Source organism: Capricornis sumatraensis, chromosome 5, assembly GCF_032405125.1.
Source record: "Capricornis sumatraensis isolate serow.1 chromosome 5, serow.2, whole genome shotgun sequence".
In the NCBI taxonomy this organism is placed as follows: Eukaryota; Metazoa; Chordata; class Mammalia; order Artiodactyla; family Bovidae; genus Capricornis; species Capricornis sumatraensis.
The window spans coordinates 103,611,651-103,627,007 of NC_091073.1; the positions used below are offsets into that span (position 1 = coordinate 103,611,651).

Genomic DNA, 15,357 nt, shown 5'->3' on the forward strand with positions numbered 1-15,357 from the left:
ATCAGGTATTCCCATCTCTTTCAGAATTTCTCATAGTTTGTTGTGCTCCACACAGTCAAAGGCTTTGGCATAGTCAATAAAGCAGAAGTAGATGTTTTTCTGGAACTCTCTTGCTTTTTTGATGATCCAACAGTTGTTGGCAATTTGATCTCTGGTTCCTCTGCCTTTTCTAAATCCAGCTTGAACATCTGGAAGTTCATGGTTTATATACTGTTGAAGCCTGGCTTGGAAAATTTTGAGCATTACTTTGCTAGTGTGTGAGATGAGTGCAATTGTGCGGTAGCTTGAGCATTGTTTGGCATTGCCTTTCTTTGGGATTGGAATGAAAACTGACCTTTTCCAGTCCTGTGGCCACTGCTGAGTTTTCCAAATTTGCTGGCATATTGAGTGCAGCACTTTCACAGCATCATCTTTTAGGAATCAAAATAGCTCAACTGGAATTTCATCAAGTCCACTAGCTTTGTTCGTAGTGATGCTTCTTAAGGCCCACTTGACTTCACATTCCAGGATGTCTGGCTCTAGGTGAATGATCACACCATCGTGATTATCTGGGTCATGAAGATCTTTTTTGTACAGTTCTTCTGTGTATTCTTGCCACCTCTTCTTAATATCTTCTGTTAGGTCCACCTCATTTCTGTCCTTTATTGTGCACATCTTTGTGTGAAATGGACAGAATGATCTCAGTTCATTCCCAAGGCAAACCATTCAATATCACAGTAATCCAAGTCTGTATCTTGAACAATAATGCTGAAGAAGCTGAAGTTGAATGGTTCTATGAAGACCTACCAGACCTTCTAGAACTAACATCCAAAAAAGATGTCCTTTTCATTATAGAGGACTGGAATGCAAAAGTAGAAAGTCAAGGAATATCTGGAGTAACTGGCAAATTTGGCCTTGGAGTACAGAATGAAGCAGAGCAAAGGCTAATATAGTTTTGCCAAGAGAACGCACTGGTCACAGCAAACACCCTCTTCAAACAACACAAGAGAAGGCTGTGTACAGGGCACTGCTTTAATCTGGTCTCAGATAATCTGATGAGAACCTTGTTCTTGGGCTTCCCTAGTAGCTCAGATAGTAAAGAATCCACCTACAATGCAGGAGACCCAGGTTTGATCCCTGGGTTGGGAAGATCCCCTGGAGAAGGGAATGGCTACCCATTACAGTAATCTTGCCTGGAGAATTCCATGGACACAGGAGACTGGTGGTCTGCAGCCCACAGGGTTGCAAAGAGTCAGATATGACTGAGTGACTAACACAAACAATCTGATGAGTTTGAGGTTCCTTTAATCTGGAATGAAGAATGGTGACATCTTCCTCCTTAAAACACTAGGAATAAACCCACCATATGACCCAGCAATCCCACTCCTAGGCGTATACCCTGCGGAAACCCAAATTGAAAAAGACACATGTATCCCATTGTTCATCGCAGCACTATTTACAACAGCTAGAACATGGAAGCAACCTAGATGTTCATCGACAGATGACTGGATAAAGAAGTTGTGGTACATATTCACAATAGAATATTACTTAGCCATAAAAAGGAATGCATTTATTTGAGTCAGTTCTAATGAGGTGGATGAACCTAGAGCCTATTATACAGAGTGAAGTAAATCAGAAAGAGAAAGATAAATATCATATACTAATGCATATATACAGAATCTAGAAAAATGGTACTGAAGGATTTATTTGCAGGGCAGCAATGGAGAAACAGAGAGAATAATTTTATGGGCATGGGAGGAGGGGAGGACAGGGTGAGATGTATGGAGAAAGTAACATGGAAACTTCAGTTCAGTTCAGTTCAGTTCAGTCACTCAGTCGTGTCCGACTCTTTGCAACCCCATGAATTGCAGCACGCCAGGCCTCCCTGACCATCACCAGCTCCCGGAGTTCACTCAGATTCACGTCCATCGAGTCAGTGATGCCATCCAGCCATCTCATCCTCTGTCGTCCCCTTCTCCTCCTGCCCTCAATCCCTCCCAACATCAAAGTCTTTTCCAATGAGTCAACTCTTCTCGTGAGGTGGCCAAAGTACTGGAGTTTCAGCTTTAGCATCATTACTTCCAAAGAAATCCCAGGGCTGATCTCCTTCAGAATGGACTGGTTGGATCTCCTTGCAGTCCAAGGGACTCTCAAGAGTCTTCTCCAACAGCACAGTTCAAAAGCATCAATTCTTCAGCGCTCAGCCTTCTATGTTTCTATTAAGTAAAATAGATAGCAAATGGGAATTTGCTGTATGTCTCAGGAAACTCAAACAGAGGCTCTGTATCAACCTAGAGGGATGGGATAGGGAGGAAGATGGGAGGGAGGGTCAAGAGGGACCAGATATATATATATACCTATGGCTGATTCATATTGAGGTTTGACAGAAAACAACAAAATTCTATAAAGCAATTATCCTTCAATTAAAAAAAAAACAAATAAATAAATAAATAAACAGAATGGTGACATCTTCCATTTATTGGGGGTTTTAGTCCTTTTGTTATTATTGTTCAGTCACTAAGTCATGTCCCACTCTTTGTGACCCCATGCGCTGCAGCACACCAGGTTTCCTTGTCCTTCATTCTCTCCCAGAGTTTGCTCAAATCCATATCCATTGAGTCAGTGATGCTATCTAACCCTCTCATCCTCTGTCATCTGCTTTTCCTTTTGCCGTCAATCTTTTCCACCATCAGGATCCTTTCCAGTGAGTGGGCTCTTTGCATCAAGTGGCTGGAGTATTGGAGCTTCAGCATCAGTCCTTCCAATTAATATTCAGGATTGGTTTCTTTTAGGATTGATTGGTTTGATCTCCTTGCAGTCCAAGGAACTCTCAAGAGTCTCCTCCAGCACCACAACTTGAAAGCATCAATTCTTCAGCAGTCAGCCTTCTTTGTGGTCTAACTCTCACATCCATACATGACTACTGGAAAAACCATAGCTTTGACTACACGGACCTTTGTTGGCAAAGTGATATCTCTGCTTTTTAATATGCTGCCTAGGCTTGTCATAGCTTTCCTTCCAAGGAGCAAATGTCTTTTAATTTCATGGCTGCAGTCACCATCCACAGTGATTTTGGCGCCCAAGAAAATAAAGAGACTGTTTTATCTCTTGAGGTGGAACCAGGACCCTGCCCAAAGCCTGCACTGTTGTTTCCTGGCTGCTCTCTGTTGTCTCTGAATCCCCTCCTTTCCCTGATTAGCAACTGTTTGAATCTAACCTTTGGGACTCAGGGAAGGTCATGGAGGCTGGAGTCTGTTCCCCATAAACAAGGAACAAGAGACATGGAAAGGCTTCTGTACCCAGGAGCCCCAGAGGCTCCTGCTTAGTTTCATTTTCTTATTACAACCAGACAGATGGACAGCTTTCTAGAGGCAAGAACAATGGTATTGTGATATATGCTGGCCAGCTTGTGGTTTCTAGATTCAGACTCAAAAGACCAGTGACTTTCTATACTATACATCAGCAGCAAGACCTAATAGAAAATAAACTTTGTGGAAGAACGAATGGGGATCAACTCCATGGTCAGAAAATGGGCAGAGGAATTCCTTGATGATTCATTCAGTGGTTAGGACTTCATGCTTTCACTGCCAAGAGCATGGGTTCAATCCTTTGTCTGGGAACTAAGATCCCACATGGTGTAGCCAAAAATAAAAAAGGGGGTTTCTCAAGAAAATGTGCAAGGAAATGGGGATTCTGACCCAGATGGTGTAGCTGCCCTTGTTTATGCTCCCACAGGCCAGGCCTGTGCCAAAGCTTTGATCATAATGTGTGTATTATAATGGACTATTTCCTTACCCATCTCGTCTGCTAGAACTGAGTTCCAAGAATGCACTCACTGTGCCTTACTCTCCTTTGTTGTCCCAGCTTCTAGAACAACCCCAATGCTCAGTGTAGACTGAGTAAATGGAGGAATGAATGGACATAACACAAATGTAAATAAGTGTAGAGCATATAGAATGCTCTAGGGTCAATAGCCAAGTTACATTCCTATCAGGTTACTCCATATTAACTTTGAATCATAAACTCTCTCCTCCAATTTATTGGCTATATAGTTTACCAAACTTGGGCAAAGTATTAACATGTATAAGTCTTATTTTTCTGATCTATGTCACAAAAATGTTAATAACACCTACTTCATAGATGAAAAAATTAAATTGGAACATGAAGAAATGGGGAGATGTTGCTCAAAGGATATAAACAAATAGTATAACATGAATAGGTTCTGGGAAACTAATGTACAGTGTGGTGATTATAGTTAATAATATTGTATTATATATTTGAAAGTTGCTAAGAGAGTGAATCCTAAATGTTCTCAGCACAAAAAAGAAGTGATGACTCCATGCCGTGATGGAGGTGTTAACTACTAATAACTGCTGCTAAGTCACTAAGTCACTTCAGTCATGTCCGACTCTTTGAGACCCCGTGGGCCATAGCCTGCCAGGCTTCTCTGTCCATGGGATTCTCCAGGCAAGAATACTAGAGTGGGTAGCCATGCCCTCCTCCAGCGGACCTACTCGGCCCAGGGATCAAACTCAAATCTGTTAAGTCTCCTGCATTGGTAGGCGGTTCTTGACCACTAGCGATACCTAGGAATCTATTAATAACTGCTATGGTGGTAATCATTTTGCAGCATATAATTGTATCAGGTCAATGTCTTGGACAGTTTAAGCTTACACAATGTTATATGTCAATTACATCTAATAAACCTGGGGGGAAAAACAGAGCATGAAGCACATAGTCCAGTGCCCTGCATGGTGCACCTACCCAATAAATTAGCTGCTATAATTATGATAAGATTCTGGCCCCATGTTTCAAAGGCTTTTAACTCACACTTGAGTGACATCAGAGCATCTGTAGGTGAAGTGACATTAGAGCAGCTGTAGGTGAGAGGAATAGGAAAGCAATGTCGTCAGTGTGGCCAGAATGGGGCAAGGCCACCAGCATGAAGATCAGGCAATTAGGTGACAAGCCCCAGCAGGGTCCTGGGCCCTGGTCAGATCACAGAGGAATAGCAGGTTCTGCACAGTGGCACAGCCAGGGTGCCCTGAAGATAGTGTGGGCTTCTCACAGAGAAAGTTCTGGAAAGGATGTTAAGGGTACCCCTACCAACACCAACCTCCATAGTCAAGCACCCTTTACTTCAGCACAGCCTCAAAGAACAACTTCTGAACTGAAGCTGCACTATGACTCCTGGGAATGCTAATCACTTCAATGCTATGGATTCTTCCTGTACAGGAAATCTGCTATTTTTTGTGACTATATTGATATAAAGATACATTACTATATACTAAAAATTTTCTCTTTTGTCTAAAAATTAATATTTTTTTCCTTCTGATTTTAAAAGAAATGGGAGCAAAACTATGGGCACAGACACTATGGCTGCTCTCCCTAAGGATCAGTGGCCCTGCTCTGGAGAAGTAAGAGAAGCAGATGAGTGGGGGGCAAGGGGTTACCAGTTGCTTTGAAGTGGAGAGAGACAAGAAAGCCACCAGATCAAGAACTGGGTGTTTGTCCGCTTCCAGGACAGCACTGGTCCCTAGGGAACATTATATTCTGAGACAGGATTTCTCAACCTCAGCACCATTGCCATTTTGGACAGGATAATTCTTTCTTGTGTTGAGTGTGTTCATGGCAGGGGTTGGGGCTGTATCATGCACCCTAGGACATTTAGTAGTATCTTTGGCCTGGACCCACTAGATGCCAGTGGCAAGCCCCTGCCCTCACCTTCAGTTGTGACAATCCAAAATGACTCCAGACATTGCCAAATGTCACCAGCAGGGTAAAAATCATCCCGTTAAGAACTGCCATTTTAAGGGTCTTGTTCAGATCCCACCAGGGGAGCTGCAACTAAGGACAATTCTGGCTGATGTGGAGAGTGGGTGGGATAGATGTGCCATCTCCACGTGGAGACAGAGGAAGTCAGTCCTCCTCCTCCGTGGGATGGAGCACAAATCGGATCTCAACTCTTTCCCAGTACTCGGGGGCCCCATCACTGGCGATGGAGAAAATTTCCCAGAGCACTAAGGTCCAGGTAGCGGGAGGAGCTCAGGGCTGCGGTCAGGCTTGGAGAGAGTGGGTGGACTGAGTCAGCCACAGCACAGCCCTGCAGAGTCACCCTGTTCCTGGGGCTTGGTGCAGCATTTGCCCATGACTCTATTATTTAGTTTCTGAGACTTAAATGGAAGAGTTTTGCTTCTGCTCATCTATTCAGCAATGCCTGGAAGCATGCCTCCCAAACCTGCTCCAGGAAGCCCCAACTTCTCTCCACTCCCGCTCAGACTACAACCCCAGCATGCCTCACAGCCATAACATGGTTTTCTCATCCAAAAGGCCACAAAGTCCCATAACTTCTCTACTCCATCGCTAGCACAGAGTAAGTGCTCATAGCACAATCTGTTGAGTGAAAAATAAATAAATGAACACATGTGCCGGGAGCCAGCGTGAGGAACTCCGCCCATGGCAAAGGTCATGAGAAAGGAGGCTTCGGCATATGCAAAGGTGGGATCGAGCCTCAGGAAACCCCTTGTTCCCGAGCATCTACCCCCAAAACCAGAGTGCCTACTTTACTGTTTTATACTCTCACCTATACCTCTGACTTTACGGGGGCTGACCCCCCACCACCTCTCTCGGAGAAGGAGTTAACTTGCAGCTCCAGTTAATAAAAATTCCTGGGCGTGACAAGAGTGTTTCAACTTACAAACTCCTCTGAAGGTTCTCTACCCTGCCTGAGCAGATTCGTCCGGCCACATGTGATTGTTTACAGCCTCCCAACCGTGAGAGGCATGAGATGCTTTAAAACTTTCTAAGTACAGACTCTTTTGAGAAGTTAGAAAATTATTAGTATAGTATAGTGGGTTGATTAGAAATTATATTGGTGAAGGGTTTTTCATTTGTTACATATTTGCTGCTAAATCTCCATATTCGCTGCCCTTATAATGAATATAACTAACATATAGGAAAAATAAGTATTAACCTTTAAGATTAATCATCTTAAACCTTAGGCTAAGTAAATTCCTTTCTTTGATTGTAACCCACTACACCCTCACCCTATCGGATGCAACTTTATTTGGAGGGTGGCTCCTGGTTTAAGAAAAAAATCACCCCTGGAAAAAATAAGTTTTCTGGTTGACCGTTATCAGAAAGGGTCATAAAATGTCAGCAGGCCTCATGGCCAGAAGATGATGTAAAACCCCTAAGACCTTTGTATAATTTTATATGAAGCACCTGATTTTGACAAGGGTTGGGTCTGCTGACCCCGCGTGACTCTATTCATCCCTATGTATAACAAAAAGTGTATAAGCAAACCTGAAAATAAAGAAAATGGATCAGTTTCTGGAAAGACTGACTCCCCCATGTTTTTCTTTCTTGTTCTCCATTTTTCTGGCTGAATTCCCATCTGGAGCATGGGTACTCACCAAGCCTGCTAATTTTGCCTGGGCTTCTAAGATCGGACCGGGGAGGCCCCAGTGCCTCCTCTTCTTTGGGAGAACGGAAAGACGCCTGTGGCCTACGTAGGTGGTGCAAGCTTCTCGTCTCGAAGCTTTATTGGTATTCCACGTAAACCAATTTATTCAGCCTCTTTTTCTCCACTAATTTCCCTACTACACTATTCCTTTCTAATCTCTCTTTATACTTCTAATTAAATAGCTTTTTCCTAGGACACCGATTCCGTCTCCCCTTTGAATTACCCTGGATCCACCAAGGCTAGACCCCGGCACACGTGCATAAAATAATGACCATAAAGATTCTCTCATCGACTTTTTAAAATAAATACATAACTGGTTAGAACTCTTTGGAAACATTATGCTGATCCTATTTGGATTCCTGAAAAGAAGGCTGTCCTGATGCAGCTTTGGTACTTGGATTGGCTGTGAAAGAAGGGTGGTCTTGCCTAAGCAGGTCAAGGCCAAGCCAAAGATAGGCTGGAGGGTGTCTGAGGGAACTCCGGAGCACTTATCGGGAGGTTTTAGTGACCCTGTGGCGCAGTCCTTGAGCACAACCGCAGAAGAACCGGCTGAAGAAAAGAGGAGGGGCAGAAGGAAAAGAATGGCTGTTGATTGGCTGGCTGGTTGATTGACGCTGCGTAGGCTACACAGAACAGCAGAGCACGCAGTTTGAACTGGGGCCACGGTGGTCTGTCAGTCCCCTGCTTGGCAGCCATTAGCACATCACTTCCTCTCTCTCAGACTCCGTGTCCCCTTCTGACTCTGGGAAGGTTGCAAAAATACCCAAAAGCGTATATGGCTTCCTGTTATGTGCGCCTGTGAATGAACTCACACGACTTGGGCAGGTACAGCTCTAGCAAACTCACCTCATACCTTCTCCCAAGACCTCTTGGAATTCTCAGAAAGGTGAAGGGGTGGGGGAGGGAGGAGGTTTGGCGGGGGACAGTAGGGGGGATGTTAGTTTGGGGCCTCCCCCCGCCCCCGCCCCCCCCCTGCCCCCCGCCACCATCAAGAATCAATGAATGACTCTTCATTCTTTATGGCAAAAAGTAAAGAAGAACTAAAGAGCCTCTTGATCCAAGTGAAAGAGGAGAGTGAAAAAAGTTGGCTTAAAGCTCAACATTCAGAAAACTAAGATCATGGCATCCGGTCCCATCACTTCATGGCAAGTAGATGGGGAAACAGTGGAAACAGTGGCTGACTATATTTTTCTGGGCTCCAAAATCGCTGCAGATGGTGACTGCAGCTATGAAATTAAAAGACACTTACTCCTTGGAAGGAAAGTTATTTCCAACCTATACAGCATATTAAAAAGCAGAGATATTACTTTGTCAACAAAGGTCCATCTAGTCAAGGCTATGGTTTTTCCAGTAGTCATGTATGGATGTGAGAGTTGGGCTATAAAGAAAGCTGAGTGCCGAAGAATTGATGCTTTTGAACTATGGTGTTGGAGAAGACTCTTGCAAGTCCCTTGGACTGCAAGGAGATCCAACCAGTCCATCTTAAAGGAGATCAGTCCTGGGTGTTCATTGGTAGGACTGATGTTGAAGCTGAAACTCCAGTACTTTGGCCACCTCATGCGAAGAGCTGACTCATTTGAAAAGACCCTGATGCTGGGAAAGATTGAGGGCAGGAGGAGAAGGGGACAACAGAGGATGAGATGGTTGGATGGCATCACCGACTCAATGGACGTTGGTTTGGGTGGACTCTGGGAGTTGGTGATGGACAGGGAGGCCTAGCATGCTGTGGTTCAAGGGGTCGCAATGAGTCGGACACGACTGAGTGACTGAACTGAACTGAACTGAATGACTCAGGACTTCCTTGGTGGTCCCATGGTTAAGATCGCCTTCCAATGAAGGGAGTGAGGGTTCGATCCCAGGTCAGGGAGCTAAGATCCTACATGCCCAGTGGCCAAAAAAACAAAACATGAAACAGAAGAAGTATTGTAACAAATTCAATAAAGACTTTGAAATTGGTCAACATCAGAAAAAATCTTAAAAAAAAAAGCTGTCAATGACTCTAAGAGTGTTCTCAGCCTGATGACCCTGAATATTCTAAGTTTTGTCTGGATATCAATCTGGACCTGATGAGGTTATGGAAACCACTTCTGTAATTGCTTTACAACACTTTTCTGGGAAATTGTCCTTGTATGAGGCCTAACATGGAAAAAAAATTAGAACTTAAGAGTGGAGAAAAACGTATCTTCCTTGAGAAGAGCTGGTTCTTCATTCTGATAAGAGTGTGTGACTTCTGTGAAGCACGTCAGCTATGGCTGGTAGAACACACAGAGCCTGATCAAAATACATCTTTTGCTGTAAAGCACTTTGTGTCACTTACATAAAGTGCTGGGGCAAAAAATCAAATAAGCAGGTACACAGTGGGCTAAGATTCCTGTGTGTCAGAGATGAGTCACTAGCATATTAAAGATGTACATAGAAATGTGACATCCCAGAGCTACTGTAGAGCAGGGGCTTCCCAGATGGAATTGGAAAAAGCCCCACCTCCGGGCATATCCAGATGGGGGAAGTGACTTTATCCAAGGGGAATCCCTGGTCAGTAAAATTCTGTAACTCTCAGACTTCCCTGGTGGCCCAGTGGTTAAGATTCTGAGCTCCCTATGCAGGGGGTCCAGGTTCAACCCTTGGTCAGGGAACTAGATCCCACATGCCTCAACCAAGAGTTCACATGCTGCAACTAAGACCTGGGATGGCCAAATAAATAATTTGTTTTCAAGTCTATGACTCTTATAGTGGCAGAAGAATGCCTACAAGCCCCTTTTTGAAGGAAGAATAAACTCTTAATGAAGCTTCCCCATGAGTCAGCACTGGTATGAGAAGACGGGCCACAAGCTTTTCTTCTGATTGGAAGAGTCTATCAGCTCAACACATGGGCTGTAATGTCACCAAAACACTTGCTCAAAGAGGCATTCTGTTGACGTGTGGCATTTTATAGTGCTTTACAGTTTGCAAAGAGCTTCCAATGCATCCTCTCCTTTGATTCTCACAACCCAGTTTCCAGAGAGGAGATTGAGGTTCAGTGAGATTACATGACTTGTCCCAGGTTCCCTTGTAAATGGGAGAATGGAACTCTCCTCTCCTGGTCGAGGGCAGTTGCTGGCAGGTGCATTCCTGTGTGTGTGGGGACAGCCTGTCATCTCTCTAGAGCAGAGCAGCAAAGCAGGAGGAGGCAGGCACAGAGGGAAGAGCAGTGGGAAGGAGGATTCCTGGGGGGAATGAATCCCTTGGCCCTCTGACTCCAGCCATCCCCCACACAGCCTCCTGCTCCCCAACTTGCCCCCTAGGTTTGTTTCCTAACACTTCCAGTCAACTGATTCTAGTCATTGGGATTGTCCAGGTCTCTCCAAACATGGCTAGGGAATCTGTCTTCCCCATGTTTATATCCCTAGAAGGTTCTAACAAAGCAATATGCACGTGAAAACCAAAACATCTCAGAACAGTGGCCTTTTAATCTGGGTGCTGAGACTGAGGCTTTGAGGAAAATGAAAAGACAGTTCACTGAATGAAGACAGATATGTGCCCAGACCCTACCACTCCCTACTGGCTTCAGGTGTGCTAAAGATCACAGCTTTCAGAAATAGAGTCTTCAACTTATTTCTCAAGTTGTTGTGGTTTTTTTTTTTTTTTTTTTTACTTCTATGAGATGGTGACAGAAGTGTTAAAAAAAATGTTTAAAGTCCAAAATGGAGTAACTAATGCTAAGCCCATATCAGCCTACCAAGACTTAATAAAGTGAAAGAAAGTGAAGTCGCTCAGTCATATCCTACTCTTTGCCACCCCATGGACTGTAGCCTACCAGACTCCTCCATCCATGGGATTTTCCAGGAAAGAATACTGGAGTGGGTTGCCATTTCCTTCTCCAGGAGATCTTCCCAACCCAGGGACTGAACCCAGGTCTCCCACATTGTAGGCAGACACTTTACAGTCTGAGCCACCAGGGAAGTTCTAACCTGATATCTAACCTAATTAATTGCATGCAGTTTTGGTTTCTCACAGGGAAGTAACATTTCGCTAGTCTGTCTCAAATTATCTGGTCAGAACTAGTGAGGTGATCTGCCTGGTAGACTCCTGCTTTTCAGGAAAGTGACCTGGCCTGAAACAATCCACTCTTTGATAGAATAACTTTGCCATGCCTCCTTCTGCCTATAAAACTCCTCCATTTTGTACAGCTCCTCAAAGCTCCCTTCTGTCTTCTGATGGTATGCTGTCCATTTCATAAATCATTAAATAAAGTCAATTAGAGTGGACTTCCCTGGCAGTCGATCGGTTAAGACTCCACACTTAACCGTGTGGAGTCACTGCAGGGGGCCTGGGTCCAAACCCAGGTGGGCGAACTAAGATCCTGCATGCTGCAAGGTGTGGCCAAAAGAAATAATAATAATTTAAAAGATAAAGCCAACTAAGCTTTAAATTTACTCAGTTGAATTTTTACTTTTAGCAATAGGAATTCTGAGAGGAAAGGAAATTTCTCTCAGGTGCCTGTCACAATTTTCCAGAAGAGTCGGCCACAGTCTCTTTGCCAAAAGACTGACTAGCATTAGGCAAGGTCTGGTAGCCGGCTCCAGGGGACAGTTCTGAGGGCCCAGCCCGGGCTCATGCGTGGCACCTGTCGCACAGATGCCATGGCCGGGCCTGGTGGGGAGAGGCTCTGTCTGGCTATGGTGGGCAGAGGGTCCCCACTCAGTCAGCTCCCCTCACAGCGGCCCTGGTTGTTTTTAGGTGGCCAAACTAGGCTGGAAAAAATGGTGGGAGCAGGGCTCAAGGACTAGCTTGAGCCTCCAGATGGGTTATTGTCACTTTACTTCTCTGGGCCTCAGCTTCCTTATATGTAAAATGGGAACAGAGGTGTATGCCTCGGGTTTGAAGGAAGAAAATAAAGAACACAATTCTAGGACATATCAGCCATTCGGTAAACAGTAGTCCCGTGCCTCTCTCGCTCTCTGTGTATGTGTGTCTCTCTCCCTCTCTCATTCTCTCTCTCCCTGCCTCATTCTCTCTCTCCCTGCTTTCCTCTTTCTCTTTGCTTTGCTTCAGAAAGGCTTTCTGATCAAAGAAATCATAATGCTGAGAAACCTGGAAAACAAACACTTAGATTCCACAGAGTAAAACAAAGAGGACCTTTCAGCTCTCCCTTCCTTTGTAATTCATTCACGGAGTTCAGCACTGAGGGTGGAATCTTTGCCTTGTGAGGGTGGCGGCAGGAGAACAGCTGCAAAAATTCAAAGTCTCACTTAGAACACGAACCACCTTCTTTAGGAATCCGCATTAGAAATCCACACTGGGACCTTCCTCCAGGGTCTTTCCTCTTTTCAGCTACCCCACCAATCTGCCTGCAATGCAGGAGACCTGGGTTTGATCCCTGGGTCAGGAAGATCTCCTGGAGAAGGGAATGGCAACCTGCTCCAGTATTCTTGCCTGGAGAATCCCATGGACAGAGGAGCCTGGCAGGCTACAGTCCATAACATTGCAAAGAGTCGGACAGGACTGAGAGACTAACACTTAACACACACCCCAGCTCTATCATCCCCTCTCTTCTACCAGCACTCACCAAGGGGTTGGGGTGCTCACAGGTGGGGATGGCAGAGTTCATGGCCTCTTGGGGTCTTCTTTTTTGGCTTCCTCTCAGAACAGAAAAGAAGCTAAGCCGCTGCTGGAGAGGAAGATTAACTTCTCACAGCCTGCCAAAATAATAAGAGGGAAAGACGAAGATCCAAGAGGGTGGGGCCTCCAAGCCCCACCTACTGGTCTATAACAGACACCCCCTCCAGCCCTCTGCGGCCACTGCAGGGGACCAAGGTACATCCAGTGATAGTAAGCGTTGCATCATTTGAAAAGTGTGGGTAGTTGCAGAGAAGTTAATGATCCCCCAAGGCACCAAGGAAACAAATCAGGGTGCAGCCTGTTGAGATGTGGCGGACAGCACTTTCCGGAAACCAGGTTCCCAGGGCAAGAGAAGAGGGGGGTGAGGCTCTGGGCCAGACATAGAGGCTTTTCTGTTTTCTAAAGCTGGTTTCTAGTGACTGGTTGAACTGGAATGAAAGCATTGCAAAAGTGACACAGCAGCCTGGCCCCTGAGATACACTGACACGGTCGTTAGGGAGGGACTGCTGACCCTAAATGCTGACCTGGGAGAGGCTACTAAGTCTCATGGGTGGAGCAAAGACCTCAGGTGAGAGGCTGAGAAAAAATGCTTCCACAGCTTGGGTGCCTGTCTCCCTAATATGCAGAAACTTCTAGTAACCTACCTATTGGAGAGACAAACCCAGGAAGGCATAGTCTTGGTCTTATCCTGCACAGAGTACTAAAATGCTCCTCTAAAACTCTCGATAAACCCCACTCTATGAAGTCCAAGGGGCTTCCCAGGTGGTGCTCGTGGGAAAGAACCCGCCTGCCAACGCAGGAGATGTAAGAGATGAGGGTTCAGTCCCTGGGTCGGGAAGATCCCCTGGAAGAGGGCATGGCAACTAATGCCAATATTCTTGCCCAGAGAATCCCATGGACAGGCAACCCTGGTGGCTACAGTCCACAGGGTTGCAAAGAGTCAGACACAACTGAAGCAACTTAGCATGTATGCACATGAAGGCCAATGCAAGCAAATACCTGTTATTTATAATGATGGAATGTTCTGGAACAGATAGCACTAGGACTCAAGTTTCAGGAAACACATAGTGGGACCTACATAGACACTGATAGGAGTCCGTCCAAGAGGAAGACCTGAAAACCACAACAATGAGAAGTTTGACATGGGAGGGGACAGAGCTGACTTAGGCTATAACAGAAAAACCAAGGTCAGAAGAGAGTCAACGGTCACTAAGTAGTTGGCCTTTGCTGAATACTTGTCCATTCTGAAGGAGATCAGCCCTGGGATTTCTTTGGAAGGAATGATGCTAAAGCTGAAACTCCAGTACTTTGGCCACCTCATGTGAAGAGTTGACTCATTGGAAAAGACTTTGATGCTGGGAGGGATTGGGGGCAGGAGGAGAAGGGGACGACAGAGGATGAGATGGCTGGATGGCATCACTGACTCGACGGACGCGAGTCTGAGTGAACTCCGGGAGTTGGTGATGGACAGGGAGGCTTGGCGTGCTGCGATTCATGGGGTCGCTAAGAGTCGGACACGACTGAGCAACTGAACTGAACTGAGCATTGCACCATAACTTTTCTGTTTCTCTTACTAAATGTTCACTACAAACTAGCATTCATATCCTTATTTTACAAAAGGATTAAAAATCCTATAAATTCAGATTTTTCTAAGATTAAGAAATATGCGTGTCGATGGGTTAAGCTATTTGCCCAAGATTCATAGCAAGTGCAGGAGCTGAGATTCAAGCCCAGACAGTCTAGTCCTGCAGCCCACGGGACTCAAGGAGATGACCATCAGAGACAGGCAAGTGTTCTGGGCCTGAAGAGGTCTCAGGGGACACAATCCAGGGAGTGTGGTCAGAGGGGCTTCCCCACACCACCCGGTAGGGAAATGTGGATCTTCCCCAAAAGGCACCAGGGGCCCCAAGTTCACCAGAGAAGGGGAAGCGAGGCTGCTCAGCTTCAAGGGGGTGGGTCCTGCGGGGGTTGGGATCCCCAGAGCAGGCTGATTCTGCAGTCCCCAGGGCGGGGAGGGGCAGGAGGCGAGGAGAGAGGGCCAGTGCAACATTTACATGGACGATGAACAGCACACACTCTGTTCGTTGCTCCAGGAAGACCTGGCTTAAGGGTGGCCAGGAGGGTCCAGGAGTGGGGAGTTGACTGCACTGTCCCCGCACCCCCCACCCTCACAGACCTGTGGGCAGGGCAGAGTTGGGGTCACCTTCAGGGACAGCGAGAAAAGAGGCGTCTTCTCAGAATCTGTCCTCCCCACACTGGAGGTCTGGCCTCGCCAGGCTCTGCCCTTTCCTCTCGCTGCCAATTTCTTGGATGTA

At 45.8% G+C, this 15,357-nt stretch overlaps 1 protein-coding gene across 1 annotated transcript in view; it reads right to left on the minus strand.

Moving 5' to 3' along the window:
- LOC138079868 (solute carrier family 23 member 1-like) overlaps positions 1 to 13,074 on the minus strand; it is a 66,047-nt gene extending 52,973 nt beyond the window's left edge. Inside the window, exon 1 of the mRNA XM_068972621.1 lies at positions 12,990 to 13,074. Within this exon, the coding sequence (XP_068828722.1) occupies positions 12,990 to 13,031 (42 nt within the window). The 5' untranslated portion in view covers positions 13,032 to 13,074. The remainder of the gene's footprint in view (positions 1 to 12,989) is intronic.
- Between the last annotated feature and the right edge of the window lie 2,283 nt (positions 13,075 to 15,357).